General features: G+C 64.7%; 4 protein-coding genes across 5 annotated transcripts; 3 read left to right on the top strand and 1 right to left on the bottom strand.

The window, feature by feature from the left end:
- The first annotated feature begins 19 nt into the window (after nt 1–19).
- On the top strand, nt 20–1,545 carry TMEM203 (transmembrane protein 203). Its single transcript, XM_082656474.1, has one exon. It carries the CDS (start codon nt 248–250, stop codon nt 656–658), a length of 411 nt encoding a protein of 136 aa, XP_082512600.1. The 5' UTR covers nt 20–247; the 3' UTR covers nt 659–1,545.
- A 2,321-nt stretch (nt 1,546–3,866) lies between these two features.
- TPRN (taperin) lies at nt 3,867–12,218 on the top strand. The gene is made up of 4 exons (XM_082657484.1): nt 3,867–5,705; nt 11,208–11,469; nt 11,566–11,672; nt 11,791–12,218. Exons 1-4 carry the CDS (start codon nt 3,882–3,884, stop codon nt 11,851–11,853), a joined length of 2,256 nt encoding a protein of 751 aa, XP_082513610.1. The 5' UTR covers nt 3,867–3,881; the 3' UTR covers nt 11,854–12,218.
- A 1,330-nt stretch (nt 12,219–13,548) lies between these two features.
- SSNA1 (SS nuclear autoantigen 1) lies at nt 13,549–15,235 on the bottom strand. Its single transcript, XM_082657145.1, has 3 exons — nt 15,098–15,235; nt 14,422–14,621; nt 13,549–14,082 (listed from the first exon to the last, which is right to left on the bottom strand). The coding sequence occupies exons 1-3, from the start codon at nt 15,147–15,149 to the stop codon at nt 13,975–13,977; spliced, it is 360 nt and encodes a 119-aa protein (XP_082513271.1). The 5' UTR covers nt 15,150–15,235; the 3' UTR covers nt 13,549–13,974.
- A 42-nt stretch (nt 15,236–15,277) lies between these two features.
- On the top strand, nt 15,278–25,682 carry ANAPC2 (anaphase promoting complex subunit 2). 2 transcript variants are annotated; one of them, XM_082656364.1, is made up of 13 exons: nt 15,278–15,428; nt 15,719–16,341; nt 17,294–17,426; nt 18,421–18,595; nt 18,740–18,859; nt 19,192–19,309; nt 19,965–20,146; nt 20,499–20,640; nt 20,983–21,058; nt 21,142–21,345; nt 24,829–24,958; nt 25,091–25,326; nt 25,411–25,682. In XM_082656364.1, exons 1-13 carry the CDS (start codon nt 15,318–15,320, stop codon nt 25,621–25,623), a joined length of 2,463 nt encoding a protein of 820 aa, XP_082512490.1. In that variant the 5' UTR covers nt 15,278–15,317; the 3' UTR covers nt 25,624–25,682. The 2 variants fall into 2 exon arrangements, with proteins under 2 accessions (XP_082512490.1, XP_082512489.1); XM_082656363.1 differs by having other exon boundaries at nt 15,316–15,428; nt 15,704–16,341.
- The last annotated feature ends 2,062 nt before the right edge of the window (nt 25,683–27,744 follow it).

Here is a 27,744-nt window from a genome sequence, read left to right on the forward strand (position 1 = left end):
CGCGCCCGGCGGGGCATGGCGTCCGAACAAGGCGGTCGTCGGCTGGCGGCCAGTGCTGGGTCCGGGGCGGGGGCCGGGGGATTGGCTGCATACCGGGGCCGAGGGCCGGGGCAGGCGGGGTCGCTTTCTGCCTCTCGCTGGCCGCGGCGGCGACGGCGGCAGGCGCCAGCGAGGCCCGTGGGGAGTGGCGGCGCAGCCTGGCGGGTGGCACCATCGGCCGGGCCCTGGCCCGCGCTCAACCGGCGCGATGCTTTTCTCGCTCCGGGAGCTGGTGCAGTGGCTGGGCTTCGCTACTTTCGAGATCTTCGTGCACCTGTTGGCCCTGCTGGTGTTCTCCGTGCTGCTGGCCCTGCGTGTGGACGGCCTGGCTCCCGGCCTCTCCTGGTGGAACGTGTTCGTGCCCTTCTTCGCCGCTGACGGGCTCAGCACCTACTTCACCACTATCGTCTCCGTGCGCCTCTTCCAGGATGGAGAGAAGCGGCTGGCTGTGCTCCGCCTTTTCTGGGTCCTCACGGTTCTTGGCCTGAAGTTCGTCTTCGAGATGTTGTTGTGCCAGAAGCTGGTGGAGCAGACTCGGGAGCTCTGGTTTGGCCTGATCACGTCTCCGGTCTTCATTCTCCTGCAGCTGCTCATGATCCGTGCCTGCCGGGTCAACTAGCCTCGCAGAAGATAAGCTAGAATGCGGGACCCCAGGCTGAGGTCCCACTTCCGCCGCACCGGAGGAGAAGTCTGGGTCTGAAAGGCAGCTTGTGCCCTGCTGGGTGCCCAGCTTTCTATCAGTCATCTCTGAAATGGTTCCCTCAGCAGGGCTAAAAAGAGCAGCCTTGATTCTTAAAACGTATTCCCTCTTATTTCATCCTTTGAATAGCTAATCTTGAATTGAGATCCTGAGAAGGATCCTGAGAAGGCCAGACAGTCCTGAACTCCTCTGACAGTTGGAAACGGCATATAACTAAAATGTCCTGATGGGCTCTGAGTATTTTCATGGCTCCTGGGAAAGTACCCACTGTGCAAAGGCTGCAAAGCTGGACTCGGATCTCCCCTGGCCAGCAGTGCTGACCTGAGAGCTTACTGCCCCATCTGCCCAGACAAGATTTCCTTAGATGCTTGAGCTCTAAAAAGTGTAAACCAGCTTGTGTCTCCTCCCCAGTTGCGCTGGGGAGGATGGCTCTTTCTTCATTCCAGCCCAGGCAGACAGGAGTATGTTGAATAAGCATGATCGGGACCCTATCTGGATATCTGTCGCCTGAGAAAAGAACTTGCTTTCAACGCGCTGCTTGTCTACCTATCCCAGCAGATTGCAGTGTCACGACTTTTCCACCACCTCACGGCCGGCACTGTTAGTGCACCTGAGACCTTTAGGCCGCCCTAAGGGACCAGAGAGAGGAACAGGTGCTCTGACGCGCATAGCCATTGAGACCTACACGTGGGAAGTTTGCAGATGGTCTCAGGCCACGCCTGTTGGCCTAAGGGCTTTGGTTTGATGCCAGTCAGGTGCCAAATGAGAACATTTGCTGAGATAAAAATAAAATAAGAGAATGTTTTGCTGAAATGCACAGTGGTTGCCTGACCTTTTGAGGGTGAAATGAGATGAATGCTGAGACGCTCCCTGCTGTGTGGTGTAGCTGGTTACAGAGCTGAGGTTGTGAGGGGGGGTGCTGGAACTTGGCTAGAGCATACTGGGTGGATGGGGGCCAGTTCCCTTGGAGAATCCCTGCTTCCTGCCTAGGGAGCCAGGGTGAAGACAACCCAGGTGGACCAGTGTTGAGGACCTACCAAGTAGTTTGTGTGACATCAGAGTCTTTGTGGGCCTTGCTGATCTGCAGAGCAGGGGTCAGCAGTCTGTGGCCTGGGGTCTGTTCCTGTGCTGCCCATCAGCTAAGAATAACTTTTCCATTTTCAAAGGGTTGTAAAAACAAAGAAGAATGTGACAGAAAGCGAATGTGGCCTGCAGTGTACAGGGTCTCTCAGTCTTGGCACAGTTGGCCTTTTGGGTCGGATCACTGCTGTGTGTGCAGAGGGAGAAGCCGTTCTGAGCATTGTAGAGTGTTTAGCGGCATCCCTGGCCTCCACTCACTAGATGCCAATAGCACCCCTCACTTGTGACAACCACAAGTGTCTCCTGGAGGACAAAACTGTCCCTGGTAAGAACCACTGGGCTAAAATATTCACTGTATGGCCCTTTACAGAACATGTCTTTGGAGCCTTGTTCTAGTGAAGCAGCTTCATGACTCCTGTCCTGGGATGGATGCTGCATGGCCTGAACCATTGATATGCTTGAGTTGGAGGCTGGTGTAGTTTGTGCCACAGCTACAAAACTGTCTCCTACCCAGGATTGGCATAACTTGTGTCAAAGCCAGGTACAAGCTGACCGTTGGGAGCGGGTTTCCTTTTCATGTTATTCTTAGTTTGTGTGTTTTGTTGCTCCCCTGTTGTGTTCTGGTAGTTCAGGATTAGGTAATCCTGTCGGCATAGATGTGATGGGCATAAGAAGGCTTATCTTCCTTCGGAAAGGTGATTTGAGCAGAGTCCTGAAGGAACACTTGACCTCTGGAAGGCCGTAATCCAGTTTCTTTTCTCCAGCTGAATAAACAGGGCTGTTAAAGTACCGTTAACGTAGTGGTAGCTGCAGACTGCCATGGGATCCAGAAGCTGCGAAGGGCCCTGGGTTGAAACCTGCCCCTGGTCTCTGCAGAGCCCCGGGCGCTCTTGGAGCCTGGTCCCTGGCAGGTTAGTGGTGTGGGACTCAGTAGTGTCATTTTTGAACATCTGCTGACTGTAGGGCAGGTGATGGAAAGGCAGGTAACATTTGTCCTTGCCTGTGCCCACCAATTTCCCCTTCTCTCCTTGGCTCCCACAGGCCTGAAAGATTGTGGTGGGCACTGTGCAGCCCTCCACGGAGAGTGAACTTCCTCACGGCAAGTAGGCAGAGAAGCTGTGCCCGCAGGGTTAGCCTTGGGATGGGGCCGGTTCAGCGGCTGAATGGAATACACGCCCTGGCTTTTGTGGCTCAGCGTTGGAGAGTTGTGGGCCTGCTTGTGTGCGAGGAGAGTCCCCTGCCTCTGTGCCTGCTCACAGCTTACGCACTCCCGTCCGTGTTTGCTGGGCCCTGGATGACAAAGTGCGGGTAGAGAGTTTCCACCACCTGTCTGAGCCACAGAGTGGATTCTGGGGGCCGGCAAAAGCTAGGGATTTCTGAGAAACCGGTTCCTCAGCACTGGTTGGGGCTCCAGCATTGGCATCTCCGTTAAGACCTGTAGGGGACCGAGGACCGCAGGTGGGCAGTCCCTGGACCCGGAGGGTCCTGGACCGGGAGGCAAGAGGCTGGCGTGCAGCCGGCACACCGCCCACGGGAGCGGGACAGTCTTCCGGTCCCGGGTTGGCCCTTCCTCCACCGTGCTTTCCGCGGGGGTAACAGGCGGGCAGGGTGCTGGCACGACGAGGAAGGACCAAACCCGGCCAAGGTCATACGCGACCTGGGGCCCAGGGGTCCGACCCGCCCACCGGCCAGGATCCACTCCCTCCGGGCTCCGCCCCGCGGGCGCGGCGGGCCAAGGGAGCAGAGGCGGAAGTGGGGGCCTCCACGGAGCGGCGTGAGGCGTCGCGGGCGTGTCCAAGGGGGCCTCCCCAATGGGGCCGGCTCCAGCGATGGGCGCTGCTCCACTGAGGCCCGCGGGAAGGCGGGGTCGGGGAGAGCGTTCTCCAATCAGCACGGCTGGCCATCCTCCCTCCCATAGGTGAGGCTGCCGGGCGCGGGGCGGGTCTGAACAGGCCTCCCCCAATGGGCGGCGGTCAGGGGGGCGTGGCCGCGGCGCGAAGGCCGGCGGCGGGCGGCGGCCGCAGTTCCCGGCGCGCGCTGGCTCCGGCGGCCGCTCCGCAGCATGGCAGGCCTGGGGCGGCCGAGCCCGGCGCCCCGCGCCACGATGCCCGCCTGGAAGCGAGAGATCCTGGAGCGGAAGCGGGCCAAGCTGGCGGCCTTGGGCGGGGGCGCGGCGCCGGGCGCTGGGGCGGGCGCGGAGGAACCCGCGGGGCCGGCGGCCGAGCCGCTGGTGCTGGCCGAGAGCCTGGGCCCGCTGCGCGAGAACCCGTTCATGCGGCTCGAGTCGGAGCGGCGGCACGGGGCGCGGCGCGGCGGGGCCTCCGGCGCGGCGGGGCCGGGGACGCGGCCCGCGCAACATCTGCTGGAGCTGTACCGCTGCGTGCCCGGCGTGCGCACCATCCGCGCCGACAACATCCTCATTATCGAGTCGGCGCCCGGCTTCCCTCCCTCTCCCGTCCCCGGCCCTGGGCCGGGCCCGGCTGCCCGCATCCGCGCCGCCGAGGTGCTCGTGTACGAGGCGCCGCCGCCTCCCGGCCGCGTTAGCCGCCTGCTCCAGAAGTTCGACCCGCCGGCCGCGCCGCGCCGCCGTGGGAGCCCGGAACGCGGCCGCCCCGTGCCGCCGCCCTCCCCGGGTCCGGCCCTGGTCCCGCGCGTGGGCGAGCGCGCCGCCTGCTTCCAGCCCGAGCCCGAGCGCTGCGGCGCAGGCCCCGGCCCCGGGCCCCGGCGCAGCGACTTCCTGCACAAGACCGGCAGTAACTCCTTCACTGTACATCCACGGGGCCTGCGCCGCAGCGCGGGCACTCGCCCACTCCCCAACGGGCCCGCGGCCCCCGAGCGCCGGGCCGGCGCTGCCAACGGCCTCACGGGCTCCGCGCCTGGGCCGGGCGAGTGGAAGCCAAAGGTGGAGTTGGGGGAGGCCCCCGCCCACCCTCTCCCCAGCCCCGGAACCCCCAGTGCCACTCTAGCCGCGCCCCCGGCATTGCCCACGCTCAGCCCTGCTAGTGCCACTCCCAACCAGCGCCAGTGGGTCTCCGCGGCCACCAGCGCCAACGACTCCTTCGAGATACTGCCGGCCTCCAAGCCAGACATGGACACGATCCCTGCCGGAGACCTCCAGGCCCGGGCTCTGGCCAGCCTTCGCATGAACTCTCGAAACTCTTTCGTGTTCATCCCCAAGCGCAAGACCTCCGGGGCCCCTCCTGCGGAAGGGAGGCAGTCCGTGGGGCCTCCAGAGGGAGAAGTTGGCTGGGCCTCCCAACACCAGGAGCGTGAAGCCCAGCAGGTGCCTGGAGCAGATGGTGTGTTTGCCGGTGGGAGGAGCCCCTCGGGGGTCGAGGAGGGAGGCTGCCCCGTGCCAGGCACTACTCTCGTGGACTGGACCGTTAGGTGGCAGAGGGTGTCTTCACCACCCCCGTCCCCACTGGTCGCCACTGAAGCTGAGCCTGCCCAGGGCTTTGGGGTTCCTGGCTTGACCAAGAATGGCAGGGAGCCTGGGAGGCCAGGGCTGCCCGTCACCTTCATTGATGAGGTGGACTCTGAGGACGAGGTTCCCCAAGAAGCCAAACTGCCCTGCCCCGGGGCTGGTGTGCCTCCCCAGTACCACGCGCATCCCACCGGGCCTGGGCACCTGTCAGAGCTTCAGCACCGAGGTGGCAACACCTTCACGGTGGTGCCCAAGAGGAAGCCAGGGGCCCTGCAGGCCAACGGGGAGGCTAGGCCGAGGGAGGCTGAGGAAGAGGGGCCGGGCAGCCTTGCGGAGCCCCCTGCTGCCTTGGGGGCCTCAGTGAAGCAGCGCTACCCCACTGTGCATGAGATTGAGGTGATTGGCGGCTACCTGGCCCTGCAGAAGTCCTGTCTCCTCAAGGCCGGCTCTTCAAGAAAGAAGGTCAGTGGGGGCGAGTCACAGAGCTGTGGGTATAGCATGTGCCTTGTTCCCAGGACACCTCCTGGCCTGGGTGTGGGATGGCTTCTGCGTGGACCAGAGGAGAGCTGGAGCTGGGTGGCCGTGTAAGCTCCAGGAGAGGTCAAGCTGTGGGGGAATCCCTGGCCTGGGTTCCAGCGGAACCCTAGTGACCCTGGGGCTGCGGGGACGGCTTGCCTGCTCTGTACCTTGAAAGGCTGGTGGGGAGGGTCAGTTCAGCCAGGGCTTCGTCTGCTTGTTGGTTCTTGGGGCCCTGTCTGGAATTGGCTGGGCAGGACTGTCCCTTTGTAGGTCCCGCTGTTGGCTCCACCCCGGCCTGGCTTTGAAGGGTGGCCTGGCATGTTTTTCTGGAGTCTATGCACGTAGGAGGTGCCAGGATGGAAGTGGAAAGGGACAGGAGACCTTTGATTTGGGTGGAGTCGGACACCTACTGTCAGCTCTCCAGAAGGCATTCTGGCCTGGAGCTTAGCAGGACTTGGCTTCGTGCGAGTGTCTGTTGAGCTCCTAGTGTGTGGCAGGCCTGGTCTGAGCCTGGGGTGTGACGCTGGGGAGCGATGAAGACGCTCCCCTCACTGGGGAGGAGAGACTGAGGATGGAGAGAGACCCAGGTGCAGGGCCAGGAGCCTCTTGGATCCTCACTCTCCTGGCAGGGCTGCTTGGTGGCCTGGAACCCTCTGGGCCCAAGGAGACGTTCCTCAGATTCTTCCTGGTCATTCTAGCACCTAGCACCTGTGTCAGGCCCTGGGGCAAATTCCAAGGCCATCCCCACATGACTCCAATCAGCAGGCTCGCTGGGCGGATGCACCCTCCCCCGGAACTGCTTCTCTTCTGGCTGCTGGTGTCTCGGCTCCTCCCTGAGGCCACCTCTGCCCCAGCCTCAGTTTCCTGGGGGCCCTGGGGGACGGTGATGTGCCGTGCGTCACTGGAGCCCCCTTACCCACTGTCCCGCTGGCGCTGTCTAACTAGATGCGGCGTCTCCTCTCTGTTGGCTTCCTTTGATTTCCTGCCTCGGGGTTGGCCTTGGCACTGCCCTTCCTCCCTGCATCATCCTCTCTTTCTCCAGTGAGGGCATCGGCCCTCCTGCCAGCTCCATCTGCCGGGCCAGGCATCCACACCCGTCCCCCGCAGCGCTTCTGGTGCGCCCCGAACCCCCGCCTGTCCTGCTCGTCTGACCTTGCTTCACCCTCTGCTCGGTGCTGCGGTCATCCGGTAGCCGTGGTCACCAGCCCAGCCCCCATGCTTGCCCTCCCCACCTTGTCTGCTCCTCCTCCTGCTTCCTGACCCTTGATCCCAGCTGCTCTGGGAGGCGTCCTTTCCCATGCTAGCCTGGGGCGGTGGAGGTGACAGAAGCCTCCTGCTTTGTAGACCGAGGATACTGAGGCCGGTGGAGATTGGGGAGCTCGTGGGGTGGGACCCAAGTGTGAGCCCGTCCTAACCCGGCTGCCCTTATACTGGGAGCCTGGCCGCAGCCCGGAGCCTGGTCATTCTGTCCCCAGCTGGGGGCAGAGCCGTGGGGGCCACTTGGGGCTTGGTTGGAGTGAGAAGGGCACGGTGGGGGCCTGAGGGCCTCTCGAGGCAGGAACAAGTGATGGGAGGGAAGCAGGCCCCGGTCCAGCCTGGCGCTCGGGCCAGCGTGGCCCCCGTCTCTGTGCCAGCCTCAGGGGTTGGGGGTCCAGATGGATGGTTCCTGGCATAGCCGCGTGGCCTGGCTGGGGCCGTGCCGGAGCAGCACGACCTGCTGGGGGGATCTTCTGCCTGAGCATGCAGTAGTTACCCTGTCCAGGAAGAGCCAGGACGCCTACGGGTGGGTCGGAGGCATGGGGCTGCCCAGCCCTTCAGAATGACCTTGGGCTACCCCTGGCTTTATCCACCCCTCGTCCCACTTGCCTGCTGCCCCTGGGCCTTGTCCTTGCCCAGCCCACTCCAGCCGGCCTGTGGTTTCTATCACTGTCCTGCTCCGCCCCCCGCCCCCCCGCCTTCCAGGGACGTGGTGGCCTGGAGGCCAGCAGGACCTTGGCGACCTCCCAGGGCAGGGGTCCTGGTCCCTTTTCCAGGGGGCAGGTGAGGTGCAGCTCTTGATGGCGTGGAGCCTGCCCCCCGGGTTGCCACCTCTCCGGTGCAGGGTGTTGTGCTGTCACCTGGCCTTGGAGGGCGGCAGCCCTGCCCTGGGTAGTGGGCGCGCAGCCGGCCGGGCACGCGTCCCCACTTAGTTACCTCTTGGTGGAATCACAGATGCCCTCTCTCTCCGTCCCTTGCTGGCCCAGCCGACCGCTGCAGGCCGTCGCGGCCACACCCCCTCTCGCCCCCGCCCCCAGGCTGTCCCGGTGGGTGGGGCCGGCCTGCAGCTCCGCACACCTGCCTCCCAGGGGGTCGGCGCTGTGGGCCTCTCCCCTTTGTGAGGTGCCAGCTGGCTGGGCTCCTGCCTGTCTGGCAGCTCCTTCCCCTCCCCTTTGCCCTCCTCACTTTCTAACCCGCTGATCCCCTGCCCAGCCTGAGCGTGCCACGTCCCCACGCCCTCACCCTCGCCTGCGGTGTAGCAGTCACCCTCACCCCGACCGCTCGGGTCCTCAGATCCGAGGCGCCGCTGCCCTGGGGGCTTCTCCACCCGCTCCTCCGCTGGCGGGCGCGGCCTCTCCTTTCATCCACTCTCCCCGCAGGCGCCGCCCCCAGTGGTCTTTTTGGACCCCGGGGACCACTGGAACAGGCCTGGACCCTCCTCCACTCAGCTTCCCCACTGGTGGGGGCGGGGGAAGGCTGCCCTTGATGCCCAGCAGGCGTCCCACCTGGGCTGCTGTGGGAACTTCTGGGGGGCCGTGTGTGGCCCCCAGAGCTCGGGCTGAGTGGGGGATGGCACGTGCTGGGGAGTGTGGCGTGGGGCGGGTGCTCACCCCAGACCGGGGCGGCTGGAGCCCAGCTCCCAGCCCAGACTGCAGGGTGGACACCCTTCAGTAATCCGAGCTGGGCGTGCCGGGCAGGGTGGGGTGAGGGGAACAAAGGGCTCTCTCCCCGTGAGCAGCGGCAAGTGGGCCGAGCCAGGACCCACCTGCTGGCTGCACAGTGCAGCGGGCAAAGTCCCTGAGCCCGGTGAGCAGGTGTGTGCTAGTGCCAGCCCTTGGCTGTGCCCCCCGCCGGTTCCGTCTGCCCGGGGTCTGGAGGCTGCCCCCGCCGCCCGGGCATTAGGAGTCACGTGGGGTCCTGTGACCCACAGACCCGCACTCACGAGGAGCCTGGAGACTGAAGGCGAGGTGGGACGTGACCGGAGCCTCGGGCCCCAGCTGGGCGCCGACAGGCCTGTGAGCCCCGCCCCTGCCTGGCCCGGCTGTGCCAGGCTCCGGGCCTGCTTGCACCCAGCCCCCTCGGTCTCCCTGCTCAGAGCTGGTCATGCGGACTAATGAGGGCGTGCTGATCGGCTGGGCCCTGGCAACTGGCCCTTCCCTGTCTTCAGTGGTGGGGGATGGGCCCAGAGGGCTCAGGGTCATCAGGGACAATGCCACGTACCCAGGAGCACTGTTCGCTGCGGGGCCCAGCATTGGGCCCCGGTGCTGGCAGCCGCATTCTGCCTTGGGCTCCTCCTGGGGTCTCTGTCCCCAGGTCTCAGGGAGCCAGTCTTGGGGGGCCCAGGTGACTCCATCCCCATAGGGGCCACAGGATCACCCCACACAGCTGCCCAGGCGGGACGCGCTGAGTCAAGGGCAGCCCCCAGCCCAGGGCAGGCCCCCTGTCAGTGGGGAAGCTGAGTGGAGGAGGGTCCAGGCCTGCTCCAGTGGTCCCTGGGCAGTGGGCGGGCATCTGTGGGCTCTGGTGATTACCCCGTGCCAGGCCTCTGCTCTGTTTGGCCTCGGCGGGGGGGGGGGGGGGAGGCGGGGGCAGCTGGAGGTCCAGGTGGGGCCCATGCGGGGACAGTCACGAACATCTCCATCCTGGTTTGATCCATCTTTGGTGGCCGTCTGCCCGTCTGCTTGCGTCCCTGACTGCTTGTCTGTGTGGACGACCGGGGCGAGGGCAGCAGCGACAGGGCTCGCGACCTGCCCAGCAAGTGCCTGTGTGGGCCGTGCTGAGACGCGCGAGTCCAGAAGCTCGGGGGGCGGGCGGGGATGCCCACGGCTGTGCGGGGCTGTGTGTGCCCGTGGGGTGGTGGGAGGAGCGCATTGCGCTCCTCTCTGGACACTGGCTCGGCAGGGCAATGCCTTCTACTCCTGGCCGGCCCTGCACATGTTACCCTGAGGCTGGGGTCCCTCTGCTGCCCAGGGCTGCAAGCCCGGCCCTTCTGCGAGGCCCCTCCCCGTCCTGCTGTCCCCAGGCCCCAAGGTTCTCTGCCTGGGGGCCCGACTCCCGCCCCTGGCTCTTTCCAGGGGAAGAGGAGGAACTTGAGCTGGCTGCGGTGTCTTGTGCCCTGGAGTTTAATATTTCGAGCTCCAGCAGGGCTGCTCCCATCTGCTGCAGGCGGGCAGCTCTCGTATTCATTACCGCCCTGCCAGGCCCGGCCGAGCCCTGCCGAGCAGGCCTTGGGGGACGTGCGACTCTTGTGGGGAGCCTAGTCCCGGGTCTCGGAGGGTGAGGATCCTGACCCCCCGTGCCCAAGTCCTTCTACCAGTGCCTGTCCCCATAGCCCCTCAGAACCGGCAGCCTAGTCTGGCCTCTGAGGCCTTTGGGAAAGATTTGCCGCGCATGGAATTCTGGAGCCTGCAGAGGGGGCAGGGTGGACGTGGGCCATGTGGGCAGTCGCTGACCCCCACGCGGTGCAGCCTCGGGCTACCTACCTCTGACTCAGTCTGCAAAGTGGGTGATAGCACTTGGGGCCACTTTCCCAGGGCTGGCACGTGGCAGCCGCCCGGCTTCCATGCGGGACCTTGGGGGCCTGGCTTTGGGTGTGCCGGGCCCTTGCCCAACAGTGGTGGTCCGTGCCGAGCTGGGTGGGCAGGAGCATCCGGGTGCCTGGCAAGCTGGGATGTGAACTCAGCCCTGGAGAGAGGCACCGGCCAACAGGAGGGGCTGCTGGAGGTGTAGATGTGAGCTCCCCAAGTGCAGCCTCACCTGGACCTTGCTCCTGCCGGGGAGCCTCTGGCTGGGAGATGTGGCTGGTGGTGCCCTGCCCCCCTGAGAAGGCAGACCTGCAACCCTGGGAACGCCTTAGAGGCTTCTGGAGACCCTGAGGCTTTGGGCTCCTGGGGCTGGCTGGGGTCTGGCCCTTGGGAGAGGTGGGTCACTTGGGATGCGGTGATCCTGGGGTGGGGAGGGGATGGGTGAGGCCTGGGCTGCAGGTGTTTGGACATCCTGAGCCTGCAGGGTCCAGGTGGAGGGGACTTCTCTGATGAGGGGCAGCCCCCCACTTCTCAGAACCTTTGAAGGGCCAACGGAGTGTTCGGCTCTTGCGCTGGTCTGACACCCGCGCGGTACCCGCTCGGTCCCGCTGGAGGAGCCCTGTGGCTGGGCACAGCACTTTCACTGGCGTGCCTCCTGCCCTAGATGAAGATCTCCTTCAACGACAAGAGTCTGCAGACTACGTTTGAGTACCCCCCCGAGAGCTCCCTGCAGGAGGAAGAGGCAGAGGCCGAGAAGGGGAGAGACGAAGAGGAGGAGAGCGAGGAGGGGGAGGGGGAGGGGGAGCCGTCCGGCTCAGACCCGGCAGCGGCTGCGGCGGAGAAGCCCTTCGCGCTCTTCCTGCCCCGAGCCACGTTTGTGAACAGCGTGGGCCCCGAGAGCCCTCGGCTGCCGGACGGCAGCTCCGGTGAGTGCCTGCCTGTGGGGATGGGCAGCCCAGGGGGTGGCCCGGGCCACACGATCATGCAGCCGCACATCCACCGGTGTGCCTGTCGGCCCGCAGGCCTGTCCAGCTACACTCCGAAGCACTCCGTGGCCTTCAGCAAGTGGCAGGAGCGGGCGCTGGAGCGTGTGCCGAGCACGGAGGAGCCCCCGTCCAAGGAGGTCATGGTGAGCAGGGTGGGGCAGGAGGGCGGATGCCCAGGGAAGCGGGGCGTGGCGGGGGTGTGGGCGTGGTGCTCCAACGCCTGGACAAGCCCCATCGACCGCCTCTGTGTCCCTCTCTCAGCTCACCCCTGCCGGTCAGAATGACCTCGCGGACTTCCGAAGCGAGCCAGCCCTCTACTTCTGAGCCCTGCCCTACCAGGATGACGAAGGCTGAGCCCCAGGTGCCCGGGAGCTGCACCCCTTCTGCCCCACCAGGCCTGCCCTCCTACATCCCGCTCTCCCTCCCCGGGGCCTCCCAAGTAGGCCGGTACTCGAGGCCTGAGCCTGGGGCACCCGGGACTCACTCGACCCCGGCTCGGGGGCACTGCCTGTGGGGGAGGGATGGTGTCCTGCTGTACGCCATGCCTAGCGGCTGTCGGGTGTGTCTGGGGTGGGGGCTGACGGGACCCTGACACCACCCCCTAGCCCACACCCCATGTCAGCCACTCCGTTTCTGATGAACGGCAAGTCTTTTCCCGCCTCTGATGACAGACCCAATAAACAGCCCTGGATGAGGCCGCCTCTACCTTCCTTGCGTGGTCCTCGGCTGGAAAAAGGGGTAGCGGGGCTCAGGTCTGCAGGGCTATGCTGAGGCACTGGCAGCTGGGAGGCAGCCACCCACGCAGGGTGTGATGCAGGCCCAGCTTGGGTTTCTGTGCCCGGGGGAGGCAGTCCCGGGTGACACCCCACACTGCACAGCCCTGGTGCCCCAGGCTCTTTCCCCACCCCTGTGGCCCTAGTTGCCCTGCTTCTCCTCCCAGCCATCCCCTTGGCTGGGAGAGGGACTTCCCTGTGCCTACCCTGTGAGCACCCCCAGTCTCTGGGGCTCCCCTTGCCTCCCAGAAGCGGCTCAGTGGGAGCTATGGTGGGAGGTGGGACGCCAGGTAAGCTCTCTGGGGTCTGGAACTCTCTGTGGGCCCGGGTGGTTGCTGCAGCTGTCGGGTCCGAAGTGGTTTCCCTGAAGGACCAGAGCCTGGGGGTGGACGAAGTGCAGGGCAGGTGGTGGGCAGAGCCTCAGGGATCTTGCCTCCTGTTTGGATTGGAAGATTCCCTGACCCACAAGGGCCTGCAGGAATGCTGTGGCAGGCAGACCACTCCCCTGGGGTAACGTCAGCAGGGAGGTCTGATAGATCTGGAAAAGTGACAGAAAACAGCTGCCCACTAGGGAGCGGCTCCCGGCTGGGCTGACTGGCTGTGCTGAGACTGGCCATTCACAGTCCTGGCATCAGACGCAAGTCTTTTCCTCTTGGAGCGTCAAGCCCACGGGAAATGCCACCTGGCCAGGCTTGGGAGGGAGGAAGGCGTTTTCTTGGGAATGGTGGGCCCAAGTTTCTGCAGACCTTCTCAACCAACACATGCTTCCCAACCCCCCTATCCCCCACGGACAGCAACTGCAGGGACCCCATGGGGGCTGACAGGCCAAGGCAGGTGAACCCATGGAGGACTCGGGATGGAAGGCAGGGCCCTGGGCTGCATGGGAGACTGGCCTGTGACCAGAGAGTGGGAGCAGGGGTGCTGCTGTCCGGCAGAATCTGGAATTACTGAGCTGGGGTGCAGCCACTCCCAGGGGACCTGAGCACAGGAAGAGCGTCTCCTTGGGCCAGGCCTTATGCTAGAAACCAGGACCAGTGGCCCTGATGGGAAAGGTGGGTGACGGGGGTCACATGAAACGCTTAGGGGCACCCTTAGCTCTGAACGCAAGGCCGGTCACAGAGAAAGTCATCGCTTCACGGAGGAGCCGTATTACAACTGGACAAGGATTCGTATTTTGGCTCTAGGGGGGCCCGGCAGCCCCACACTCCTGACACAGGAAGCAGGCTGACGTGGATCTCTACAAAGACAATCTTTACTGACAGTCACAGGCCCCAGGCAAGCTCTGAGGTGAAGGAGGGCCCCAGCCCCTCCCACACTTGCCTGGGCACCTGCGGGCCGAGGGAGGGGTGACAGGACTCCCAAGGTGCTGAGACCAGAACCGGGCCTTCCCCGCGGCCCCAGGCTGGTGTGGAGGCCTCAGTGGGACCCTGAGTAGAGCTGCCCTCCCCAGCGCCTGTGTGAGCTCAGAGCCAGGATCCCCACCCGGTGGGCTGTGCTCAGGTCTTTCCTGTCACCCAGAGCTGGTGAAGGTTGGCAGTTGCCTCTTGGCACCCCAGACACCAAGAGGAAAACGCTGCTGCCGTGAAGGACAAAGATGCTTTGAAGACAGACTTGCCGGGAGCTGAGCCGTAGAGGGGGCGCAGTGGAGGCAGGCCCTCCGCCTCTGGCCTCATCAGCTGTCCTTGCCTCCGCTGCTCCTCTGCTCGGGGGCTGCGGCCTTGGTCAGGTTCCCCGCTTCCCTCTTCAGGACACTAAGCAGAGTCTGCGAGCTCTCCAGGATCTGCGAACAGAGACACCAGCCGGTTAGCACTGCTCCTCCTGTTGGAAAGCTCCCGTGGCCCGGCCCCCCTCCCGGGCCAGGGCCTGTCTCCCCTCTGAGTCTGGCCCAAAGCCCCTTCCTCACACCCTGGGAAGCCAGGCTGAGGTCATGGCTCCTGCTGCTGCTCTGCGGCTCACAGTCCGGAACCCGCTACGCGGTGATGAGTATGGTGCCGACAACAAGACCCAGGTCACTCTGAGCGCGGTATTGTCCCCACGGGGGGCCTACAGCCTGTCTAGGCACCCCTGGGCCAGAAACCCTTGACGCGCTCGGTCCAGCACTCGGGCCCCCGAGCCCCACCTTGAGGTAGGCAGCCTCCGTCTCCGCGATGGTCCGATCGAACTCATTCCGAGACGCTATTTTGCGAGCCAGGTTCTCGTTGACTCGGGCCAGCTTCTCTGTCAGCTGCCTCACCTCATTCTGCAGCCGCTGCTTCTCCTCCTCTTCCTGCTGGATCTGCCGGCACAACTCCTCCCGCTTCTGACACAGCTCTTCGATGCCTAGGGTGGGCCGAGAGAGACAGGCGCGGTGGGCCCAGAGCAGAATGGAGAGCACCGCCCCTCCAGTTCTGGAGCCCCCTGCTCTGGAGAAGAGAAGGCTAGTGGATAGTGGAGGACCCGGGTGCCGGATGGGCCACCTTTCGCCCGAGCCAGGCCAATGTCCTGCGTCCGAAGAGTCTCAGAGTTAAGGAAAGCACCGCGCGAGGCTCGAGGCGCGAGGCCGGGAGGCCGTGCGTACTCAAGCCCATCGTCCTCTGCTCACTCCACAGATACCTAGCCCTCGGGGCGGGCCACAACGCGGCTGTGCGCTGGGCAGGTCCGCACGGCGTCCGCGCCGCCCCGGCCCGCAAAGCCGCGCACGGACCGCACAACACGCTCGGCCGCGCGCTGCGGGCCAGCTACTGCCCGGGACCGCAGGCCGGCGAGCCCCACGCCCTCCCAGCCTGCCCGGCGGGCCCCACCGCTCGGCCGCTCACACTTGACCAGCTCGTTGTTGTAGTTCTGCAGCGCCGCGCCCTGCTGGGTCATGGTCGCCACCCGGGGTCCCGGCCGCTCCAACCGCCGTTACCGCATCCGGGTCCCCGCCTGCGCACTGCCTACAGACGGCGAGTCCACGGTACACGTCACTGCCGCGCGCCTCTCGTTTGCGTCATCGCCGCGCGCCGCGCCGGCGGCTCTAGGAGCTGGTGGGAGCAGATGGCGGCGGCGGAAGCGGCGGCGCACAATGACCCCGGACCTGCCCAAGAGCTGCTGGTGGCCTGGAATACCGTGAGCACCGGACTGGTGCCGCCGGCCGCTCTGGGACTGGTGAGGCCCGAGAAGAGGGCGGCGGGCCCGTGCGGGGTTCCCGGGACCCTGTGCGTCCACTCTCGGGTTCATTCGGATCCCTCCGCCCGCTTCTGTCTAGCTTGTTTCCCCCAGAGTCCTTTATTGTTCCACAGCCTGTCCCTAAGCGTGGGCCCTGCATCCGTGCGACGAAGGGCAGCGGGGTTTCCGTAGACTCCCCTGTGCTTTGTCCCTTTCCTATCTATCTTTATCTGTCACTGCTTTCTCCAGCTCTGCGCTGTGTTCTCTTCTTACAGTTTTCTGTACTCCAGGCATCCTCCCGGACCAGCGGTGCGGTCCCTCCAAAGGAGGAGGAGCTCCGGGCGGCGGTGGAGGTCCTCAGGGGCCACGGTCTGCACTCGGTCCTGGAGGAGTGGTTCGCAGAGGTGCTGCAGAACGACCTGCAGGCTAACATATCTCTCGAGTTCTGGAATGCCATCTCCCAACGTGAGAACTGTGCAGACGAGCCCCAGTGTCTTCTGCTGCTCCTCGATGCTTTTGGGCTCCTGGAGAGCCGCTTGGATCCCTACCTGCGTAGTCTAGAGCTCCTGGAGAAATGGACTCGCCTGGGCTTGCTTATGGGCACCGGTGCTCAGGGGCTTCGGGAAAAGGTTCATACCACGTTGCGGGGCGTCTTGTTCTTTTCCACTCCCAGAACTTTTCAGGAGATGATCCAGCGCCTCTATGGGCGCTTCTTGAGAGTTTACATGCAGAGTAAGAGAAGAGGAGAAGGAGGAACCGACCCCGAACTGGAGGGGGAATTGGACAGCAGATACGCCCGCCGCCGGTACTACCGCCTTCTGCAGAGCCCACTCTGTGCGGGATGTGGCAGTGACAAGCAGCAGTGCTGGTGCCGCCAGGCGCTGGAGCAGTTCCACCAGCTCAGCCAAGTCCTGTGAGTACTTGTGCCTGCGTGGCCGTGCCCCGTTCCTCCTGGCTCCTGCTTGCCCCTCTGGGTCCAGCTGGCCCCTGCAGAGAGCTGCTGGCAGAGGTCTCTGCCACCTGTCCTGGTAGCCAAAGAGAGGGTCCCCAGGATCCGTGTGTTGTGAGTTTTTACCTTTCACCCTGGACACAGGTGCACCTGTCACTCGCCCTAGCTCAGGGTTTCACACTTTGCTTATGCTAAGATTCCACGTGATTCCGAATTTCCTGGGCTGTGCAGAGTTTTGCTGTGCTGTTTGTAGCCTCTCAGAGGAGGAATGATGTTTATCCTATGGTTGCAAAAGGTGTGACTGTCGTTTTTTCTCTCTAGAACAAGTCAGAGATTAAACCAATGTGCTGGGCAAACTGATTGCTCTTCTGGCCTCTGGAGGAGGGAAAGATTTTGTTGTCAGAGCCAGGTCCTGTCATGTGGTTCTTCCACTCTCTGTGGTCACTTATGATAATTTTGTCACTTTGAGTGAAGTGGCAGCAGTGCAGCTGTTAGAGAGTCTCTTGGCTGGCCCGAGAGTGTGATCGGATCCACAGAAGCTTTGTTCTCTCAGGAGCCTTTGTCCTCACAGATCGGCATTTGCACCAGAGGGCACAGACAGCTGCATCTGTGTCTGTGGGGCTAGGGTAGTGACGTATTTAGCTGTTGTCTCAGGGCTGTTTCTGGGAGGTGAGCCTTGGCCCCAGTAGCCAGACGTGCTGACCACGTGGGGAAGGCTAGTGTCCCGGCCTGAGCAGGGAGGCCGGCTTGGGGGGGCGGGCGGTCGCTGCCAGTGCTTGTCTTCACAGCAGCTTTTCCTCGAAGCCTCTGGTGCAGCTGTGCCCCCGACGGGAGAGCTGTGGGCGGTACGTGCTGGGGTGGGGTTGGGCGCGTGTGCGTGTGCTCTGCGTTCTTCACGGGCAGGGCTCTTCTCCAGACACAGGCTTAGTCTGCTGGAGCGGGTCAGTGCCGAGGCCGTGACTACCACCCTGCACCAAGTGACCCGAGAGAGGATGGAGGACCGCTGCCGGGGCGAGTATGAGCGCTCCTTCCTGCGTGAGTTCCACAAGGTGAGGACCCCCACGGGCTGTGTCCTTGTGGATTAGAGGTTTCTGGCAAAACTGACACCTCAGTTTTAGAAACGGCCAGAGCGTGGAGAGCCGGGTGCGTCAGGACGTTGCTGGTGCTGGAAGTCGTCTTGGTGCTGGGTGGAGGCCAGTCATTCTGGGCCCGTCCTGGTGGAAGGAAGAGCCTGTGACGTGCTTAGTGAGGTCTTCGCGGGGCCACGTGGCTGGAGGCCGTGCCAAGGTCTGGGGTATCCCAGTGGGGGGCCTCGGGGGCATCCACGCTGTTGGGACATGGTCTGGGATCTGCTCTGGGCTGCACAGAGTTGAGGAAGAGCTGCACCCAACCACGGCGGGGGGGGCTCAGCCCGCTCCCACTTCCCAGCTGCTCCCCTCCCCTGCTCTTGCTATCTGTTTCCTGAGGATGCAGGTGAGCTGTGGGGATGCGGGGTGGTGTTCAAAGCAAGTGTCCCTGCCACGGGGTGGGGGGCGGTGTGTGAAGCTGGAGGTCTGGCGGGTAGCTGTGCCGTCCCGAGGCGGCACATCGTCCGGGTGCTCTTTCCGGTGGCTGGGTGGCCGTGGGAAGACATGGACACGCTCGGGTCCGTGTGGTAGGGTGTCCTGTAGATTTCATGTGCACGGGCTCAGAAGCGTTCCCGCTAGGTGCTGTGGGTTGTGCGTGGGGGGGTCTCGTTGTGCATGGGACCCCCAGGGTGTGTCCGTCCGCTCAGATGTAGCGCCCTGTGTCAGAGCCGCTGTTGCTGGGGATGAGCACGGGTGCTGGTGTGTGTGGAAGGGGCCTGGGTGTGTGTTGGTGGAGGCCCTGGGAGGCCTCCTTTGGGCCCCTTGTCCTGCTGATTTTAACGTGCTCCTGGTCTTCAGAGTAGGTGGCCTTGGGGGCTCCCAGGGCCCAGCCAGAGGCGCGGGTACCTGTGTGGCTTCTCCTCGTCTCTGTTCTGGGCTTGGCCCCCAGAGTCCCACACTTGTGTTCTCCCGACAGTGGATTGAGAGGGTGGTCGGCTGGCTGGGCAAGGTGTTCCTGCAGGACGGCCCCAGCAGGCCTGCGTCCCCGGAGGCTGGGAGCTCCCTGCGCCGGTGGCGCTGCCACGTGCAGAGGTTCTTCTATCGCATCTACGCCAGCCTGCGCATCGAGGAGCTCTTCAGCATCATCCGAGGTCGGCCCCGCCTGCCAGGGAGCCGCCTTCCCGTGCCTCTGCACTTCAGCTCGTTGAGGGTGGGGCGGCGGGCACATCTGGGCCCTTCGCGCGCAGTGCGTGCTCGCCACACGTGCACGTGCCAGGACCAGCCTCTCCCCGCAGACTTCCCGGACTCCCGGCCAGCCGTGGAAGACCTCAAGTACTGCTTGGAGAGGACCGACCAGAGGCCGCAGCTTCTTGTGTCCCTCAAGGCTGCCCTGGAGACGCGACTCCTCCACCCAGGTGCCGCCGGGGCGAGGCCCACCCGCCATTCACCCTCAGGGCCCGGATCTGGAAGCCCAGGCCTGGAGCCTGTGGAGGGAGTGGGTTTAGAGGCAGTTTTGTGTGGTCCTTCGGGGGCAGGGGCAGTGCCCGGTCCCTTCAGAACAGACCCCACTTTGTAAGGGGAGAAAGCAAGTGAGTGCAGGGGGAGCGGCGGGGACAGCTCCCTGCAGATCACGCGGGTCTCCTGGGGGTGAGGTGGGACTTGCAGGTCACCTGGCCAGGGTGGCTGCCTCTGTGTCCCTGTGTTGCCTGGGCCCTTCTGTGACGGAGCTCTCCCGTCCCGGCCGCAGGCGTGAATACGTGTGACATCATCACCCTGTACATCTCCGCCATCAAGGCGCTGCGCGTGCTGGATCCCTCCATGGTTGTCCTGGAGGTGGCCTGTGAGCCCATTCGCCGCTACCTGAGGTGAGCTCCAGGGCCCCACTCGTGCAGCTGCACTCCCCGTGGGTCTTGCTGCAGCCAGAGGGGTGTGGTCCTTGGGGAGCCAGGGACGCTCCATGTTCCCTCCTGGGCCGGGCAGCTCAGGCTGGGATCCTTCCTCCTGCCAGTGCTGGTTCCCACGCCTGTGGCCCAGGGTCACCAGGCCCGTGTGCAGGTCGCGGGGCCCACACCAGCACAGACAGGTGGCCCTGCTTGCTTTGCCTCGCGCCAGCTTGGCCCCAGGGCTGACGGGAAGGGTGGGGCCTTGCGTTGCTGGTCTTCTACCAAGAGGAGCAGAGCCTCTCGGGCTGTCTGCCGGGGGATGTGTTGGAGCAGGGGCCACGCACAGCCACCCAGAAACCCCTAAGCGCACAGTGGAGTCTCGGGGATGGGGCCGGGCAGCGTCTGGAGCTGCTCTGACTCAGGCCTGCTGCCTCCTGGCCGGGCATGGCCTGGTCTTGTGTCTGTCTTGTCGTCTCAGCTTCTTCTCCTAGAAATTGATTTAGCTTTAGGGGTGGCGGGGCGGGGGAGGGAGTCTCACGGGCTTACCTTTAGCACGTGACTGACGGCCCTGGCTGCAGGGGTCAGGCGGGGTCCCGTGTTCAGGTGGGACAGGCGGTGAGGGGCTCGTGCCTGACAGGACGCGGGAGGACACGGTGCGGCAGATCGTGGCAGGGCTGACCGGGGACTCGGATGGGACGGGGGACTTGGCTGTTGAGCTGTCCAAGACGGACCCGGCCAGCCTGGAGACCGGCCAGGACAGCGAGGATGACTCCGGCGAGCCAGAGGACTGGGTTCCCGACCCTGTGGACGCGGATCCAGGTCAGCGCCTGCCGGCCCTGCTGCCAGGCTCTGGATTTCGGGGGGTGGTCCAGTCGGGCAGGCGCTCTGGTCTCCAGTTTGTTGCCACGTGGGCTCTGGAGCTCCAGGCGATCCATGGTCAGAGTGTAACCCCGCCTGGTTCCCCAGGGTTCTTCACCTGGCTTGGGTGGTGTCCCCGCCCAGACCCGTTGGGGGGGTGCCCTGCCTGCCTCACCTGCTTCTGCCGCTTCAGCCGGAGAAGGAGTGGGTTTTCGGCATCCCCACCTCATGGGCTTGGCCGGGCACGAGCTGCCTGGCGCCATCTGTGCCGCCTCCGTGTCTGAGAGGCGCCGGTGGTGCCCGTGCCGTGCAGGGAAGTCCAGCTCTAAGCGGCGCTCCTCGGACATCATCAGCCTGCTGGTCAGCATCTACGGCAGCAAGGACCTCTTCATCAATGAGTACCGCTCGCTGCTGGCCGACCGCCTGCTGCACCAGTTCAGTTTCAGCCCCGAGCGGTGAGGCCTGTGAGGTGCCACTCCAGGTCCCCAGGGCGGGGCGGCCTTCACTCGCAGTGGCTGCTCTCTGTGAGCCCTGGTGCGCATCGGGGATGCGCTGGGTCCCCGAGGCTGGGCGGGGACTGACCTGTGCTTGGCCTCTGCCCCCCGGGGGAGGGGGGGCCTGGGGGCAGCCAAGGAGCCTGGGGCGGTAGGTCCCAGGGCTTCCGGCCCTCCTGGGGTGGACTGGGCACAGGGCTCCCGCCTCTCCTCCTGGGCTGGGGGGATGGGGGGGCAGTGTCGCTCTGTAGGTGCCAGTTGGGGTGGGGGCACACCGCAGCCCTCAGAGTTGCGTCCTTCCAGGGAGATCCGCAACGTGGAGCTGCTGAAGCTGCGCTTTGGCGAGGCCCCAATGCATTTCTGCGAGGTCATGCTCAAGGTAGGTGCCTGGGGCTCCCCGCCACCGCCTGGCCCCTACCCCTGTCGGTCCCGGACCTTCAGGAGGCCCCGTCTCCCCCACAGGACATGGCAGACTCGCGCCGCATCAATGCCAACATCCGTGAGGAGGATGAGAAGCGGCCCGCAGAGGAGCAGCCGCCGTTCGGGGTCTATGCCGTCATCCTCTCCAGCGAGTTCTGGCCGCCCTTCAAGGATGAGAAGCTGGAGGTTCCCGAGGACATCAGGGAGGCCCTGGAGGTCTATTGCAGGAAGTACGAGAAGCTGAAGGTATGGCCGCGCCGCTGGGGCGCCGGCACCTCGGACGAGTCCCTCCGCGTCTGCGCCCTGCGCTCGGTACCCTCCCCTCCCCTCCCCTCCTGGGAGCCTGTCTGTGCAGGTGTGCACACTCTCTGCACGCCCTCCTGTGCCCCCAAGGCGCTGGGAGTGGGCGTGTCCCTGGGCCGCCTCTTCCACCGTCCGCCCTCTTGGCCTGCAGGGATCGCCCCAGGGGGAGTCGGGGGCTCTGTCTGTCCCATGGGCGTCTCCAGGGAGTCTCCAGGTTGCTTTTGAGGTGTTTGACCTCTGCTCCTCCGCCCTCCTGCCCCTCCTGCCCTTCCCTGGCAGCTGCTTCCTGGAGTGCCAGGGCGCTTGGGCACCCAGACCGTGCTGTCTGCTGTTAGGTCCCTGGGGCCACAGGGCTCGGCAAGGAGAAGGGGATGTGTGGGCTGGTCAGGAGGCCGGGGGCCAGGAGTGGCCGATTGGCAGAGTTTATCGCTCGTCCCCTCCAGTCCTGGCGTTGGGAGTCCAGGTGAGAGGTGTGGACAGGTGGATCCTGGTGTGGGCAAGGGTCCGTGGCATGGAGGACCCTTCTTCCAGGTGATGGTTCAGAGGAGCCGTGTTGGGAGAGAGGAGGGAGTTTGGGACACCTGTCCCAGGTTTCAGGGGACAGGTGGAGAAGTGGGTTCTGGGGCGTTCAGTCTGATGAGTGGGGTGTGGGGCCCTGAGAGGCCACCGGCTGGAGGAGACTCCAGGCACCCAAGCAGAGGACAGGGCCGCAGGTGTCCAGGGTGCAGACCCTGAGCCCTCGGGGGACCTGGGACACCCCTGGAGGTGGGAGCCCTCAGGACAGAGCCCCAGGAGGGTGGCAGGTGGGGCTGGGCCGGGACCCTTCCTGCCCCTGCGTGGGGGGTGGTGCTTGCTCTGTGGGGCCTCGGCGCTGCCCCGCCCCCGCCCCCACACCCCAGTCGAGGACGTCCACGTGGCCCGCCCGTGTGCTCGGCACCCTCCCCCGCTACTCTGGCTGCCCTGCTGGGCTCTGCGCCGCAGCTCGCCTGCCTGGAGAGGCCCCGCCGGCTTCCTCCGCAGTTCCCCCTGGGGCCTGGGGGTGGCTCAGGCGTGCCCTCCATCTCAGGCCGTGGACCCGGCATGCCAGCGCTGGAGCGGCCGGCAGGCCCCCGCTCTGTGCCAGAGGCCAAGCCTGTGGCCACGGTGCCTCTGCTTCCCGCCAGCCGGGCTCCGGGTCCGAGGACTGCGCTGGACACGTGCGGGTGGCCGTGCCTGTGCCGTCTGCCGCTGGGCCTCGCGTGTGCCCGCTGCAGGCCGGAGTGGTTGTAAAGGTCATGGCCTTGGAGCCAGAGGGCGTGGTTACGAGCTTGGCCAGCTGCCAGCTGTAGAGAGGTTAGCTGTCGCCCCCCTTCAGAGCTGGGGGCGTGAAGAAGGGCTCAGAGCAGCCAGTGTCCCCCAGGCCGGCCCTGACGAAGTGCCCCAGACAGGCGCCGTCGGTGCCCCGGGAATTTATTGTTCCGGTTCTGGCAGCCAGCAGTTCACAGCCAAGGTGTGGGCAGGGCCGCGCCCCCTCCAAAGGCTCCAGGGGAGGGTCCTCTTGCCGCTTTCAGCTGCTGGGGCTCCAGGTGTCGTCGGCTTGTAGAGGCGTCACTCACCCCTGCATCGTGCCCCACGGCCTCTCCTGGTGTCTCTGTGTCCACGTTCTCCTCTTCTTATGGGGACACCAGTCGTACTGGATTAAGGGCCCCCCACACCAGTGTGACCTCACCTTAACTAGCTGCATCTGTAGTGACCCGACTGGCAAATAGGGTTACGTTCTGAGGCACTGGGGGTGAGGACTTTAACATCATTTGTGGAGCTCACAGTTCAGCCTGTGAGAGTCTACTCTCTGGCCCCCCAAATTCACGTTCTTCTCACGTGCAAGTTACATTTAGCCACGTCCAGCGTCCCCAGATTTTAACCATTCTGGCACCAGCTCAAAGTCCCAGATCTCTAAGTCAGGTCAGGGTGAGAGCTGGGGCACGATTCTCCTTCAGCTGTAAACCTATGAATAAATCTTTCTCTGCTTCCGAAGTCCAGTGGTGGGACAGGTGTTGGGCAGACACCTGCCCTCCAAAAGGGAGATACTGGAAGGAAGGGAGGGTTCCCAGGCCCTAAGCAAGTCTGAATTCCACTGGAGGAAATTCCACTCCATCTGGCTGGGTGCCAGTCTTCTCTGCCCTCGGGGGCAGCCCCACCCTGCCAGGCCAGGCCTCTGCAGCACGGCCCTGCCCTCGGAGTCATGCTCTCCCTCTGGCCGTCCCTCCCTTTCCACCCAGGCTGGCATCGTTTCCACTGCTATTAAATTCTCAGGAGCCTTGCTGGCCTCCGTGCAGTTCTCGGCGTCCAGTCTGTGGGCCTTGGGGGCTCTCACACCTCTACTGGCCCCTCTGTCCTGGCTCCTGGGCACTGCTGGTTGGTGCCACCTTGACACAGGTCACCTCTAGGGCCATAGAGGCTCTGTCTGCAGAGCACACGGCAAGGTGTGCAAACCACCCAGTGCTCCTGGCTCCTTTCTGCTCACCACGTCCTCCCTCGGTTTTCTCTCTCAATTCACTACAAGCGGTGAGGAGAAGGCAGGCTGCACCTTCCATACTTTGCTTGGAAATCTCAGCCTAACGTCCAGGTTCCTCCCTCGCGAGTTCTGCTTTCCACCCAGCAGAGCACGTTTCTGCCGCCGCGTGACGGGTCGCCTTTCCTCCCATCTCCGGTGATGTGCTCCTTGCTTCAGCAGGCCTCACTGGAATGGCCTTTCCTGTCTGTGTTTCTACCAGTAGCCTCTCCAGGGCAACCCAGGATTTTATGAGCCTGCAGCTCAGAACTTTCCCAGCCCTCCCCATCCCCCAACACCGCAGCCACGTCCACGTGTTCTAAAAAGGTGTTTGTTACAGCAGCACCTTCCCCTCCGGCGGCAGTCTGTACCGCTGTCCTGTGGTGGCCGTAACAAAGTACCGCACACCAGGTGCTAAAACAGGAACTTCTCTCGGCTCTGGAGGCCGGGGTGTGAGATGGAGGGGAGGGCCTTCTGCAGGCTGCGGGCGAGTCCTCCCTGCCTCTTCCGGCCTCCAGGGGCGCCTGTGTCGCTCCAGCCTCGCACGCCGTCTGCCCTCCCGCGAGGACACTTACCGAGTTAGATTAGGGTTCGCGGTACTCCAGCACGACCTCTTCTTCCCTAACGACATCTGCAAAGGCCTAGTGTCCAAGTCAGGCCACTTTCTGGGGTCCTGGGGCCAGGACGTGGACGTTTCTCTCAGAGGTGCAGGGGCCCTCGCTGTTAGGGGGCGCCGGGGGAGGGGGAGGGGACTGGAGTCCCGCCGTGTGCTGGTCCCGTCGCTGCCCGCCAGGGTGGGGGCAGGTCAGGGCGCCCTTCCTCACCCGGTCCCAGGTAGCAAAGCCTTGTCCAGCTGGACCCGCTGGGTGGCCCGTGCTGACCCCAGCCCTCCCCAGGCCATGCGGACGCTCAGCTGGAAGCACACCTTGGGCCTAGTGACCATGGATGTGGAGCTGGCTGACCGTACCCTGTCCGTGGCGGTGACCCCTGTGCAGGCGGTGGTCCTGCTGTACTTCCAGGACCGCGGTGAGCCCCCGGCCGCGCCTCCCGGGAGGGCACCGTCCCGTGTCCGGTGGGGGGTGGGTGGGACCAGGCGGCCCGAGCCACGCGGGGCCTGGCTGTGCCCTGAGGGCCCTGTCGGTCCCGCCCCGCCCACAGCCAGCTGGACGCTGGAGGAGCTGAGCAAGGTGGTGAAGATGCCCGTGGCGCTGCTGCGGCGGCGCGTGTCGGTGTGGCTGCAGCAGGGCGTGCTGCGAGAGGAGCCGGCCGGCACCTTCTCGGTGGTGGAGGAGGAGCGGCCCCAGGACCGGGACAGCATGGTGCTCGTCGACAGCGACGACGAGAGCGACTCGGGCATGGCCTCGCAGGCCGACCAGAGGGAGGAGGAGCTGCTGGTGCGCGCGGGCCCGGGCCGGGCGGGGGCGGGGGGGCGCCGCCCAGCGCGGCCTGACCGCCGGCCCCGGCCGCCGTGCCCGCAGCTCTTCTGGACGTACATCCAGGCCATGCTGACCAACCTGGAGAGCCTGTCGCTGGAGCGCATCTACAGCATGCTGCGCATGTTCGTGGTCACCGGCCCCGCGCTGGCCGAGATCGACCTGCAGGAGCTCCAGGGCTTCCTGCAGAGGAAGGTGCGCGACCAGCAGCTCGTCTACTCCGCCGGCGTCTACCGCCTGCCCAAGAGCTGCGGCTGAGCCGTCGCCAGTCCCCGCCCGGCCCCCAGGATGAGAGTAAAGCAGACGGTTCTTCCTCCCTCCCTGTCCTGCTGGCTCTGTGGGCTTCGTGGGCACGCGGTCAGGTTCTCCCTCCAGACCAGCCTCTGGCAGAGCCTGGCAGAGCCCGGGCCCCAGGAGTCGGTGGGGAGCTGCACACCTGTGTTTGGGCTCCAGGCCGGGAGTCCCGGCACGTGGTATCTCTGGGCCACCGTGGCTGACGGGGCCCCCGTCACTCTCATGGCTTGGGCAGGAGCTCACGGGGGGTGGGCTGTCTGGGAGATGGGCCCTCCTGGGCCGCCCTCCTGAGGGACATCCAGCTCCAGCCTCACCCCTCTGGCCTTTGAAAGAAGCCCTCGGGTCCCCCTCTCTCTGCCTGGCACGAGAGTCTGGCGCCCAAGTGCTGGGCTGAGAGCCCCAGGGCTGCTGCTGCGGCCCGGGGTGGGGGGCCCCATCAGAATGCATGAGGTGGGCAAGTGGCCAGGCAGCCCGTGTGAAGCCAAGAACTTCTTGCGTCTCCAGCATGACGTGCTGCCTGGGATACGCCTAGGCTCGGGCAGCTGCAGTGCTGGGGGCTTCCAAGGAAGAGTGCTTTCAGAAAGGCCACTTCTTTCTGTGCCCGGAGGCGTGTGGTCAGGAGCGCCTGGGGGCCTCGATGTTCCTAGCACAAGATGCCGGGCCCAGTGAGTCCAGCCATCCCCAGAGCTGCAGCACAGGGCTGTTGTGTCCGGAGCACAGGGTCCTGTCCAAGGCCGGCACTGGGGGCCCCGCACTGCCCTTGCTCCCAGGTCCCAGGAGGCGGGGAGGCTGTGAGCTCTGCCAGCCCAAGGCCTTCAAAGCCGTGCTCGGTGCCACAGCCTCCGCGGCCCAGACCTTCACTTGTCCAGCGGGAACTGCTCGAGCCCGGTGGCGCTGTCCCCATGGCAACAAAGGCCCTTTGGAACGAATGTCTCCACTGCCCTGCTCCTCCCTGCGGTGCATTCCCAGGCCTGGAGCCATGCCCGCTGCCCCCCAGACACGCTGCGGCTCCCCACCAGTCTGTGCCCCGGTGCCCCCACTCCGCTCTTTGGCCTGTTCTGCTCCAGGGCCCTAGTGTCAGTCCTGCTCTGGGGCTTTTCTTTCTTCTGCTTCTTGGCTGTGCCGTGCAGTTTCTGGGACCTCGGTTCCCCACCCAGGGATTGAAGCCAGGCCACAGTAGTGGAAGCCCGCAATCCGAACCCCTAAACTGCCAGGGAGCTCCCTCTAGGGCTTTTCCTTCTTGCTCCACAGGGTGGTGTTTGCTGTGGGATTTGGAGAGATTAACTGCATAGCCTTAGCAGTTTGAGGACTCTGACAGGCCAGTGGGTCCCTGCCTTGGGCTCTACCTGCTTGGCCCCTCCAAGGCGGGCTGCACTGTGGTCACAAGAGGGGCTTGGGACTTCCCTGGTGGCGCAGTGGTTAGGAATCCGCCTACCAATGCAGGGGACGTGGGTTTGAGCCCTGGTCCGGGAAGATCCCACATGCCGTGAAGCATCTGGGCCTGCGCGCCGCAACTACTGAGTCTGCGCTCTAGAGCCCGCGAGCCACAACTACTGAGCCTGAGTGCCACAACTACTGAAGCCTGTGCACCACAACTACTGAGCCTGCGCTCTAGAGCCTGCGAGCCACAACTGCTGAGGCCCTCGCGCCTGGAGCCTGTGTTCCTCAACAGGAGAAGCCGCTGCAATGAGAAGGCCCCGCACCGCGACGAAGAGTGGCCTCGGCTCACTGGAACTAGAGAAAGCCTGCGCGCAGCGGCGAAGACCCGACGCAGCCGAAAATAAATAAAATAGAATAAAAAAGTAATAAAGACGCTTAAAGAAAAAAAAGAAGAGGGACTTCCTGCCTGGCACTGGGCTGGGCATGCCTTCGTCATCCTAACCAGGATGCAGACCTGCTGGACTGGCCTGGCAGGGTGGCAGTGCCAGCCGCTGGGCCGGGACACACCTGCCCTGAGTCCCTTTGGACTCAGTTTGTGGATGAGTGTGGTGAAACCCAGCGTCTCAGGTCATAGGATCACTCAACAGGTGTGGAGGTGTGCCAGGAGCTGCCACCAGGAGGGGCACCTGTGTGAGGGTCAGGGAG

Source organism: Grampus griseus (assembly GCF_964374135.1).
Source record: "Grampus griseus genome assembly, chromosome: 6".
NCBI classification, from domain to species: Eukaryota; Metazoa; Chordata; class Mammalia; order Artiodactyla; family Delphinidae; genus Grampus; species Grampus griseus.

Bases quoted from the DNA above. Each gene is read 5' to 3' on its own strand.
- TMEM203 (XM_082656474.1), top strand. From the start codon at position 248: ATGCTTTTCTCGCTCCGGGAGCTGGTGCAGTGGCTGGGCTTCGCTACT.
- TPRN (XM_082657484.1), top strand. From the start codon at position 3,882: ATGGCAGGCCTGGGGCGGCCGAGCCCGGCGCCCCGCGCCACGATGCCC. The intron at 5,706-11,207 runs GTCAGTGGGGGC...CTCCTGCCCTAG, and splicing joins CCGGCTCTTCAAGAAAGAAG to ATGAAGATCTCCTTCAACGA. The intron at 11,470-11,565 runs GTGAGTGCCTGC...GTCGGCCCGCAG, and splicing joins GCTGCCGGACGGCAGCTCCG to GCCTGTCCAGCTACACTCCG.
- SSNA1 (XM_082657145.1), bottom strand. From the start codon at position 15,149: ATGACCCAGCAGGGCGCGGCGCTGCAGAACTACAACAACGAGCTGGTC. The intron at 14,622-15,097 runs GTGAGCGGCCGA...GGCCCACCCTAG, and splicing joins CAACAACGAGCTGGTCAAGT to GCATCGAAGAGCTGTGTCAG. The intron at 14,083-14,421 runs GTGGGGCTCGGG...CTCTGTTCGCAG, and splicing joins CGGAGGCTGCCTACCTCAAG to ATCCTGGAGAGCTCGCAGAC.
- ANAPC2 (XM_082656363.1), top strand. From the start codon at position 15,318: ATGGCGGCGGCGGAAGCGGCGGCGCACAATGACCCCGGACCTGCCCAA. The intron at 21,059-21,141 runs GTAGGTGCCTGG...TCTCCCCCACAG, and splicing joins TCTGCGAGGTCATGCTCAAG to GACATGGCAGACTCGCGCCG. The intron at 24,959-25,090 runs GTGAGCCCCCGG...CCCCGCCCACAG, and splicing joins GCTGTACTTCCAGGACCGCG to CCAGCTGGACGCTGGAGGAG.